Here is an 11,252-nt window from a genome sequence, read left to right on the forward strand (position 1 = left end):
GTGCCATGACAGCTCCTGGGGCTCACCTTCCAGGTGGATGATCTCCCCGTCACCGCAGTAGATGCCAGCGTGCGCGCCCCACCAGCCAGGGCCCCCCGAGGCCAGCGGGAAGAGGAAGAGGTCCCCGGGCTGGGGCTCAGCCACCCCGTTGGGGACCATGTTGAAGTGTTGTCCCAGCAGCCCCTCGCAGAGGAAGAACCCTGCCGTGGTCACTGCCCCAGTCACTGCCTGGGGACCCAGCTGTGTTTCAGGGCCACCGGTGCCATGGGGACACCAGCAGCATCATTGACCTGCTGGCTCATCCCAAATTATTGGTGGCTTAAGCACAGCTTGGGTCTCAGGTCCCCTTTGGGAAGGGGCTGCCTCCTCTAGGTGCTGAAGCACCCATGGGTGCTGAGGAAAAGGCAGCGTCTGCAGGATTCGGCTCAGTTTTGCCGGGGGTGTGACAGGCAGTGTGGGGCACAGGAGCAATGCCAGCACTTACCTGCCTGGAGCTGCTCACCTGGAGGGACAAACACCCTGCATCAGCCCCAGTGGCACCCGTGTCATGGCTCAGCCCTGGCCTGGGCTGCTGCCACCCCCTGCCCAAGCACCTGCCTGGGCTTCTCATGCCAGCACCCCCAAACCTGCCGTACCCAGGAGCCCAGCCAGTGCCAGGGCTGGAGGAACAGCCATCCTGGGGCTTGCAGGGTCTGAAGGAGGGAGCTCACCTGTGGGGAGAGGAGGCAGGGCAAGACGGGGACCCGTCCCCTTCTGACCCCCGTGCCCTGCCACCACCCCTCTCTGCCAGCACGCAGTCCAGCCCAGCCCAGCCTCCCAGCCCACACCCCACTCCCCCCCTGCCCGGACCCAGCACCAGGCAGGTCCCAGCCGTGGGGTCCAGGGGCACTGGGTACTGTGGCAGAGGGGTGGGATCACCTGGATGCAGGTGTCCTTCCTGCCGGCTCCCCCTTTACCTGGGCGAGGAGATTCATCTGCAAGGAGAAAACACGATGTCCCGAGAGCTGGGGGCAGGTGCCCCGTACCTGAGGGACTTCTCTGTCCCCACAGTTGTGGTGACACGTCACCCTGCTGAAACCCAAGCTGCAGCCTCAGGGCTCGTTCTGTGCCCTGCTGCCTCACCTTGGGGCCACCTCCGAGGTCCCCTCACTGCACTGTGCTTCCCAAGCTGCCGCTGCTCCAAAGGTGGCTGCAAGGCAGGACCTCAGCTCGCCCCGGCGGGCACCGCGGTGGCTCTTGGCAGCGGCGCATGGCTCCGCCGGTGCCTGGGAATGTGCCCCGACCGGCTGCACCGTGGCACTGTGCCCATCCTGCAGGGCCAGTCCCAGGGGGAAAAACCCAACCTGGTGTGACATTTCATCCACAAACATCTTGGGTGACCCCAAAGGAGCAGGAAACAGCCCTGTGGCCACAATGCTTTGGTAACCACTGACCACCAGGCTTATGACAAATCACCTCTTGGTGCCAAAACCCTCTGGCCCTGCGAGGCCATCAGCCTGTACCCAGCCCCAGGTCCGAGGGATGGCCACCAGCCTGTCCCCAGCCCTGTTGCCCCAGAATGGTGCATGCCCGGGGTCAGCTCCAGAGTCACATTAAACTTTAATCCTGGTGCTGGGGGTCAGTGAAGGCTTCAGCAGGGCTCAGGTGGGTGACTGTCACCCTCTGTCATCGGGCAACCTCCAAAGAATCATTTATCAAGGAGCCTCCAATAAACAAGAGCTAATTACAGGTGAAACCCGAGCCTGGCCTGGACCCAGCTCAGTGCAGGCGGCCACATTAACCCTTCCCAGCCACCTCCACTCCCACAGCCACCCTTCTGGAACTTCATGTCATTTTTGTTGGTCTTGTCCCCTTCTGATCTCCACCATCCTCTCCTGGTTTCTGCTGTCTTGCCCACATGTACCCATCACACCCTTCTCATTCCCATCCTCCCCTCCCAGTCCCTATCATCCCATTTCAGTCCTTACTATCCCCTTGTGATATCCATTCACCTCTACTGCATCCCACTGCCCCCTCATGATCTCCGTCACACCTTCCTGATCCCCATCATCCTCACATGATCCCTATTGTCATGTCCTGGTCTCCATCATCCCTTCCTGGTCACAGCTATCACCCCCTGCTCTTCCATTTGTCATTGTCTCTGGGTCACCATCTAAACATCCAGGTTCCCATTGTCCCCTCATGATCCCCATTATTGCCTCCCAGTCCTCGTCACCTCCTTCTTGTTCCCATCACCCCCTCCTGATCCTTGTTGTCACCTCTTGGTCCCCATCATGTCCCCTCTGTCCCCCATCATCTTCTCTTGGTCTCTCTCCATCATCCCCTCCTGGTACCCCTTGATCCCCACAGTATCCCCTCCTGGTTCCCATCGTGTTCTCTTTGCCTCCATTGTCTCTTCCTTGTCCCCACTGTCCTGTCCCATTCTGCACCACTCCATGCCATCACCAACAGGAGCAGGACTGCCAGGACAGTGGTGCTTCCCGGGGTCACTCAGTGTCCCCAGCCAAGCTGTCCCTGGCCAGGGTGCATCCACCAGCTCCCCACAGCCAGTGGGATTAGGGTGGCTGGGGCCCTGGGGCTGCTCCTGACCGCAGGTCTCAAGCCCATCGCCAGCATCTTTAGGTAATTAGTAAATTAGTAATTAAACGCTCTCTGCCTGCTGGGGGGAAGATCCCAAGGTTTTAGGCTGGGTAATCCCGTGGCATCTGCCCCAGCATCTGTGACCGAGCCGAGTCACGACCCTGCCTCGGGCTTTAACATTTGCTCCTTCACCCCCACCCACCACCCACAGCCCCTCGGCCGGGCCTGCTCGTGTCGCACCCAAAGCAGGCTGGGTTGGGCTCCGGGAGTGCCTGGTTGGGTGCTCATGGAGCCTCCATCCCCAGGAAGAGGACGGGGTGCTGCTCCACGGGGATTCCACCACAGGGACAGCGCCCAGCTGGGTGCAATGGAGAAACGGGGTGGGAAACCATATTTTTGTAATTATTGGCTTTCCTGGGGGTGCTGATGATTGGCTGGCAGCAGATGGTTGGCCCAGCTAATCCCCCTCCCAAATCCCTGCTCCAGAGCTGGCTTTTACCCAACGGCGAGGAGGGGACGGGCAAATTAGCCTAACTCAGCTGTACCGCCATGCTGGCCGCTCCCCGTGGTCCCTGGTGCTGGCCGCCTGTGTGCCCACGGGTGGGCTGGCAGGCCGGGATGCCATGCCGGTGTTCCCGGCACCCCCGGGCAGGCTCTGGGGAATGTTCCACCCTTGGGTGAGAGGTGTGGAGGCACCCAGGGGCCGGGCAGGGAGGTGACAGCTTGCTCCTTCTGTATTAGCCCAGCGTCATAATTCTGCCGCGGGAGGAGGAGGTGGCCCCTGCCGCAGATGGTGGCGGTCAGAGATCTGGGTCAGGACAGGGCTGTGGGTGGGACAGGGCACCGTGGGGAAATGGGGGGTCCCAGGGTGGGAGGGGGCTGGAGGCAGGGGGCATGGAGCTGTGGTGCAGGCAGGAAGGATGGTGGAGCCGCGTAGTCGGGAAGGGTGATGGAATGTTGCTGCACATGGGAACATGGAGCCACGGTGCAGGCAAGGCTGGTAGAGTGAGTCACAGCACAGAGTGTTAAGATGGAGAAACACTTCAGGCAAAAGGGATGGAAGTAGGTTGTAGGCAGGAGGATGGAGCCATGCCACAGGCAGGGGGATGCAGGAATGCCGCAGGCAGCGGGGATGGAGCCGCATGGTCGGGGATGCCGAAGAGGTGATCCCCAGCCCCTGGATCCACTGGAGTCACTGCTGCCAGCCCTCAGCAGGGACCTGCTGCCAGTGCCCGTCCCCTGGGACACCTTCAGGGCGCCAACACCCCTGAGCCCCTCTGGAAGGGGCACAGCAGGCCGGGAACCCCTGTCCTCAGCCTGGCCCATCTCTGGGGACAAGCCGGGCCTGTGACGGTGGCCACCCGCCACCCCCCTGAGCGGGGCGGGGGGGGGTTTAGCGGCTAAAGCCCACAAATCCCAAATTGTGCTGCCCTGTCACCGCGAGGGTTTAGCGGTGGTTGCATAACCCCGGGGCCACCTGGCCCCCACCCTGTGCGGTGTCAGCAGCCCCAACATCCCTGGAGGGCCCCGTCCCCGGGAGGGGATGCTGAGGCGCAGCGGGGCCCCTGCCGAGCATCCACCCTCCCCTCGCCATCAGGGCCGGTAATTAATTACTTGGGGGCAGGGAAATTACCCCCCTTAATTACCACTTTTCGTTATTCCCCTCTAACCGCCTTAGTGAAGGGCTTATGCGCTTACAGGACCTGGCGGGTCCCAAGGGGAGGACGACACACACGGGGGGTCCCCTGCCCAAGCCCCGTCTCCCTCCCCTGCCGCAATCTCGGCCTCGCAGTGCTGGGGGGGTTGTCCTGACAGGGTGACACCTCCAGGGTGGCCCGCGGCGGCGCGCGGCGGGGGTGGCTTGGGTGTCGCGGGGTTTAGGGTTACAGGGCTGGGGCTCAGCACCTTTTTAATTCTTCATCGCGTGGCTGATTGATCCCCCCCGCCCCGCGCAGACACTAAAGATTAAGAGGGTGACAAAGAGGCGGCTGCTTACACAGCGCCCGCCGCTAAGCCGCCTTGAAGAGAGCAAGGCAAGAGCCCCTTTGGCCGCAGAGCTGCCGGAGCACCCAGCGCCTGGCCAGAGCCTCCGCGGGGACCCGCGGGACGGGACAGACAGGGACAGCTCGGGAGCGCCGGGTGCGGGATGGCTGCGTCCCCGGCGGGGTCGGTGGTGAGCGCCGGGCTGGATGAGAGTCCCACGGGTAAGAGGTGGATCCGCTGGACCGGGGGCGACTCGGAGGGTTTTTCTCTGGGATGGCCGGGCCCCCCCTGTGGTCACTCCCCAAGATGCCTGGGGGTCCTTTTCAAGTATCCTCTGGGATACTTGGGCTCCCCATGATGGTCAATCGCCAAGATACTTGGGGTTCTCCATTACAGTTTTTCTCTGAGATGCGTGGGATCAGCATGGCCTTCCTCTGGATGCCTTTGGTCCCCGTCGTGGCCCTTCTCTGAGATACCTGGGGGTCCCTATTATGGTTCATCTCCAAGACAGCCAGTGTCCCCATCATAGTTTGGGATGTGTGGGTTCTCCTTTGCTAACCTTCTCCAGAATAGCTGGGCTTCTCCTCATGGCACTTATCCTGGGTGCCCAGGGTCCCCATCATGGCCTGCTAGGATGCCTGGGGGCTTCAGCTGCCATCCTTCTCCAAGATGCTGAGTCCCCATCATGGTCCTTCCCTAGGCCAGGATGCCTGCAGTGCCCGACCCTCTCCATGGTCCTCATCTGTGTTTGTTCTCCAGGATTCCTGGGGTCGCCTGTAAAAACCCTCTCCTGGATACCCTTGGTCCCTGGCCCTTCACCAGCATCCGCACAGTTCCCTGCTGTGACTCTTGTCTGGGGTGTCCCATGTCCCCAGAGCTGTCCCTTCTCCAGGACTCCTCCCATCCCTGACTGCAGCCCTTCTCTGGGATGCTTAGTGCCCTTCCTGGGATGCCTGGTGTCCCTGTCCCTAAGAACACCATTTCATGCCTTTTTTAATGTTCAAAATTCCTGTGAGAGCCCATTCTGCATCACTCTGTGTGCTGGGGTGTGGGAAGATGGTGAACCCCGCGTGGAGTCCCTGAGCTGTCCCCGTTCATGTCCCTGGGCTGAACCAGCAGAGACAGGAACCAGCCCATCTCCGGGGTGCTGGGAGGCAGCAGGGACTGGTGGGTGGGACGAGGGACACTGGGATGCCCAGAGTCAACCCAGATGTGACGGTTCCACTCCCACAGGGCTGAGCCCAGCCCCCGGGAAAGAGCTGAGCCCGGTGCTGCTGTGCAAGGTGTGTGGGGACACCAGCAGTGGGAAGCACTACGGCATCTACGCCTGCAATGGCTGCAGCGGCTTCTTCAAGCGCAGCGTCCGCAGGAAGCTCATCTACAGGTGGGAGCAGGGAGTCCCCGCGGGGCAGGGAAGGGGGGGACAGGGGGGCTGCCAGAGGGGCAGGGACCCTGCCGATGGGCATCCAGGGGGGCAAGAACCAGGGTCTCATGGACAGACACCATGAGGAAAGGACACCTCACAGGACAGGGACCCCAGGAATGGCCACTCAGGGCGTCAGGGATCCAGGGGATGGACACAGTGGGGCAGGAGTGGAGGGAACAGGCACCTAGCAGGGAAGGGATGGACACCCTGTGGGACAGGAACCTTGCAGATGGACACCCAGCAGGACAGGGAGGTTGGGGCAGGCCCCCAGTGGGGTAGGGTACCCTGGGATGGACACCCAGCAGACCAGGGGCCCCAGGGCTTGGGCAATGGCTGAGGCAGACACCCAGGGGGACTTACTTAAAACCACTCAAGGGACATGAGGGGGAGGCATGCAGGGGGAGAGGCACCTGTGGAGAGGGTGTCCACAGTCCCCTGATGGGGCTGAAACATGCATCAAGGCAGAGCATTCGCTGGGACAGGGCATCCTTGGAGTGGGGACAGGGCACCCACTGGGGACAGGACACCTCTTGGGGACAGGGTGGGACCCCATGGGGAGAGACATGGTACCTGTGGGGGAGGACCCTCCTCAGGGACAGAGGCCACCTCAGGGGCTGCAGCTAGGTGCCACCTCTCCCCATAGGTGCCAGGCGGGGACAGGGCTGTGCCCGGTGGACAAGGCTCACCGCAACCAGTGCCAGGCCTGCCGGCTCAAGAAGTGCCTGCAGGCTGGCATGAACAAGGATGGTAAGATGGGGGGACACACAGTGACGAACAGCAGGGGGGGACAGCGGGGTGGCCGGTGCTGATGCCACCTTGTCCGCACAGCTGTGCAGAACGAGCGCCAGCCCCGCAGCACAGCCCAGGTCCAGCTGGACAGCATCCAGCTGGATGCTGAGCTGCCCCCTGAGCACGTGGCCACCACATGTGAGGTCCCCCCATCACCCTGTCCGGCTCCTCGTGGTCCTGGTGCCACTGTCACCCCGGGTCCCCGAGCGCCCACTCCACCCACCAACCATCGCTTCATGGCCAGCCTGATGACGGCCGAGACCTGCGCCAAGCTGGAGCCCGAGGACGGTGGGTAGCTGTGAGTGGAGAGGGGGGTGGGTGGGAGGTGGCTGTCCCCACAGTGTGGTGACAACCAGTTTCCTTTTCCACCCCTGCAGCTGATGAGACGGTGGATGTGACGGGCAGCGAGCCGGAGCGGGCAGCCGGCGAGTACCAGGTGGCGCCGTACCCGGCAGCCAGCCCCGAGAACATCTACGAGACCTCAGCACGCCTCCTCTTCATGGCGGTGAAATGGGCCAAGAACCTGCCCGTCTTCTCCAACCTGCCCTTCCGTGACCAGGTGGGGCTGGCAATCTCCATGAGGAATTGGGGATCTGCCTATGGGGCAACAGGAACCCCAAAAAACGTAGCAGCCAGTTGGAGCACATCCACAACATTCTTAGGGTTCCCCTGAAGATGCTCGTTAGCCCAACCAGCTGTGGTGGCTACAGGTCCTGGAGACCTTGGGGGTGACGGGGGTTTTGGGGTTCCCCCTGCTCTCCCCAGGTGATCCTGCTGGAGGAAGCGTGGAGTGAGCTGTTCCTGCTCTGTGCCATCCAGTGGTCCATGCCCCTGGAGAGCTGCCCGCTCCTGGCTGTCCCTGAGCCGGGCCCTGGGAAGCTGCTGCCGGCCACCCTGGACGTGCGGGCGCTGCAGGAGACCCTTGGCCGCTTCAAGGCGCTGGCTGTTGACCCCACGGAATTTGCCTGCATGAAGGCCGTGGTGCTCTTCAAACCAGGTGAGGCCACCCCCAGCAGCCACCACCGGCCATCCCCATGCCCCTCCCCAGCCTGTCACCCCCTTGTCCCTGCAGAGACCCGTGGCCTGAAGGACCCTGAGCAGGTGGAGAACCTGCAGGACCAGTCCCAGGTGATGCTGGGCCAGCACAACCGTTCCCACTACCCTGGGCAACCCGTCAGGTACCGCTGTCCCTACGTCCTCGCGGGTGACATCACCAGGGTGGGACACCCACCCATGGCCACTGCTCCACCCCCAGGTTTGGGAAGCTGCTGCTGCTCCTCCCGGCGCTGCGCTTCATCTCCTCGGAGCGCGTGGAGCTGCTCTTCTTCCGCCGCACCATCGGCAACACCCCCATGGAGAAGCTGCTGTGTGACATGTTCAAGAACTGAACCCCTTCCCGCTGTCACCTGGCTTGTCACCCTGTGCTGGCACCCTGTCCCCCCCACCCTGGGGCTCCTCACCCCGGGCTGTGAAGGCGCCCACGGTCCCATCTCTGGGGCAATGTCCAGGACTGTGGAATGCTGCTGGGAGGCGGGAGCAGCTTCCCTGGGGGCAGAAGGGGATGTCCCCAAGGGCGTGCCCCGTGCGCTGGCAGCGCCCCGCGGGAGTGCATCTCCATGGTGTCCCAAATGCTGGATGAAGCCAGGCAGAGGCGCCTTGGCACGGTGAGGAGCTACTGCCACCCAGGGGGCGGCCTCGGGGACACCAACCCGGGCACAACCGGGCGTGACATCAGCCAGGGTGACAAGAGCCAAGGGTGGTGCCAGCCCGGGAGTGACACCGGCCCAGAGGTGACAATCGCCAAAGGTGGTGACACCTGGGGGTGACACCGGACTGGGACAGCCTCAGGTTGATCCCAGGCCAGGGCTGACACTGGACGGGGTGACCCCAGCCCGGGGTGACATGCGGCGACAGATCCTTGTCCCTGTGTCCCGGGGTCTCCCGCTCGTGTCCCCCATTTTATACTTGGAATAAAGAGACTTTTGCAGCCAGAGTCCCTGTGCCAATGACTTGGGTCCCCTGGGATGGGGGACTGGGGGGACCAGCTGGATGTTAATAACGCAAATAGGAATAAATAAAAATCAATAATCTGAATATAAGTACCTTGAAAATAAATATCTGAACAGAAATAAACTAAATATAAGTAAAATTAGCATGAATAATCTGAATTAAATAATCAATATAAGGAAGATAAATAGAAAAATAAGAATAAAAATAAAATGAAAATAAATAACCTGAAATTATCTGAATATAAAAATGATAAATATAAATAATCTGTTTGGAAATATGCTATTAGAAAGAATCTGAACAAAATAATTTAAATAGAAATGTAATGAAACTAAATAAACGAAAATACTCTGAATAGAAATTAACTGAAAATAAACTGTCTTAATATAAGTAGATGAATATGAATAATCTGACTGGATAAAATGGGAATTAAATAGTAAAAGCACAAATAAAAAGAGATTAAATAATCTCAATAGAAATAAAATGCATGTAAATTACTGGAATATAAATATCTGCTTTGAAATCTCCTTAAATAATCTGAATAGAAAGAAAATAAAACTAAATAATCTGAAATAATATCAATAGAAAAAAATCGAGAATAAACAAACTGCACATTATTAAGAAAAGCATAATGAATCTCATTAGAAATCATCTGAATTAAATTATGTGGACAGAAATAAAATGAACTAATCTGAATAGAAATAATTTGAAAATAAATCATCTGAATATGAACAGTCTACCTAAAACTAATCTATAGAAATAATCTGAATAATCCAATAGAAATATAATAGAAATAACTGGAAATTATCTGAATACAGAAAAACAGAAAAACTGTCTAAATGTAAATAAAATAAAAAGTATCTGACCGAAATAATTTGTATATAAAGAATCTGTATATACACAAATAAAAATAACGTGAATAACAAGCACATAAATAACGAGAATGTGAATGACCAGCATTAAACAATCCAAAGGGAAGTGATCTGGAGCCCTGGCTCCCCATCCCAGCTCCTCCATCCACGACATCGGGATCGGGACAATCCACAGCTTCCTAACCCCGTGGAACAAAGGGAGCAAGCCCCAGAGCCCCGGGACGCGGGCAGGGAGCGGCAGGAAGCACGTCCCGCTGGGAATTCTCGGCCTTTGCAGAATGACACTTTTATTTGTCCACGTTTGTCAGTTTGTACACGATTCCGAGCGCGGGCGACGCGGGATAATATATCCTCTTACATACAGACTCTGTTTAGTTTACAAGCAGCGGCTTTATAAATTACTTAGAAAACTGTCCATGAAAAATAACAATAATTCCCCTCGCAGCCCTCCAGTAGTCAGTACATTCAGCCCTCTGGAAAACCCTCTGGGACCCCAAACCCTGCCAGGGAAGGGCTGGGAAGGAGCGGGGGAGATGCCGGGGGAAGGGGACCCTGGAACACGCCATCATGCTCCAGTCCTGCTCAGCTCCTGCCACACCTGGATTTTATATATATATATATATATATATATATATATATATGTATGTACATATGTATATATATATGTATATATGCATGTATATGTATATGTATCTATTTCTTTTACACGTGTTTCTCTTTATACAATAAGCACAAATATATTATATATATATAAAGAAACATATTTTCTATATATTCTATATATATTCCATACATTTATCTATGTCAAGAAGTCTGTTTTCTTTATATATTTTCCCTACATTCCATACATTTTTATATATATATGAAGAAATAGAGAGAAAATATATTTCTTTATATATACTATATATTTCCTTTATATATTTCTTTACAGAGAAATGCACTCTTTATATAAAGAAATATATAAATATATGTGAAGAAACATATATAAACATACACATTAAACATATATTAAATATATGTTTAAATCATATAACATTAAATATGTTTCTACATAGAAAAGAAATACATATATATGTGGGAAAATATATATAAAGTAATAAATATTCTTTATATATAGTACATATCTCCTTTACATATATACTTCCTTATCTATAGAAATATGGAAAATACATACATAAGGAAATATATAATTAATTTCCTTTATATACTTCTTTATATATAAATATATAAGCATATATACATAAAGAAATACATATTCTTTGTATATAGAATATCTTATATATTTATATATAAATATGTACTATATATAATAGAAAATACATAAATGTATTTAGTCTAAATATTCTTGTATGTATTTTTAATTATACAGAGAATATTTATTCTTTTGTGTGTGTATTTTCTTTATGTATAGAATACATACATTATTATATATGTTCTTTATATATATATAAATATCACTTAAATATATTTTCCTTATATAGTGATTAAATATATAAGGAAAAGAAATAAATTCCAAAAGAAATTAGAAACATATACATATATATATACACACATACATACATACACACACATATGTGTGTGTGTGTGTATACATA

At 55.1% G+C, this 11,252-nt stretch overlaps 1 protein-coding gene across 2 annotated transcripts; it reads left to right on the forward strand.

Annotated features, from left to right (window-relative positions):
- Positions 1-4,599: 4,599 nt before the first annotated feature.
- NR2E3 (nuclear receptor subfamily 2 group E member 3) lies at positions 4,600-8,888 on the forward strand. Of its 2 annotated transcripts, XM_038146983.1 has the most exons (8): positions 4,600-4,784; positions 5,797-5,947; positions 6,633-6,736; positions 6,818-7,066; positions 7,156-7,337; positions 7,544-7,775; positions 7,851-7,956; positions 8,034-8,888. In XM_038146983.1, exons 1-8 carry the CDS (start codon positions 4,727-4,729, stop codon positions 8,164-8,166), a joined length of 1,215 nt encoding a protein of 404 aa, XP_038002911.1. In that variant the 5' UTR covers positions 4,600-4,726; the 3' UTR covers positions 8,167-8,888. The 2 variants fall into 2 exon arrangements, with proteins under 2 accessions (XP_038002911.1, XP_038002910.1); XM_038146982.1 differs by having other exon boundaries at positions 7,544-7,956.
- Positions 8,889-11,252: the final 2,364 nt, after the last annotated feature.

This window comes from Motacilla alba, chromosome 10 (assembly GCF_015832195.1).
Source record: "Motacilla alba alba isolate MOTALB_02 chromosome 10, Motacilla_alba_V1.0_pri, whole genome shotgun sequence".
NCBI lineage: Eukaryota > Metazoa > Chordata > Aves > Passeriformes > Motacillidae > Motacilla > Motacilla alba.

Coding starts and splice junctions, on each gene's coding strand:
- NR2E3 (XM_038146982.1), top strand. CDS start 4,727: ATGGCTGCGTCCCCGGCGGGGTCGGTGGTGAGCGCCGGGCTGGATGAG. Junction 5,948..6,632: donor CGCAGGAAGCTCATCTACAG/GTGGGAGCAGGG, acceptor CTCTCCCCATAG/GTGCCAGGCGGGGACAGGGC. Junction 6,737..6,817: donor GGCTGGCATGAACAAGGATG/GTAAGATGGGGG, acceptor TTGTCCGCACAG/CTGTGCAGAACGAGCGCCAG.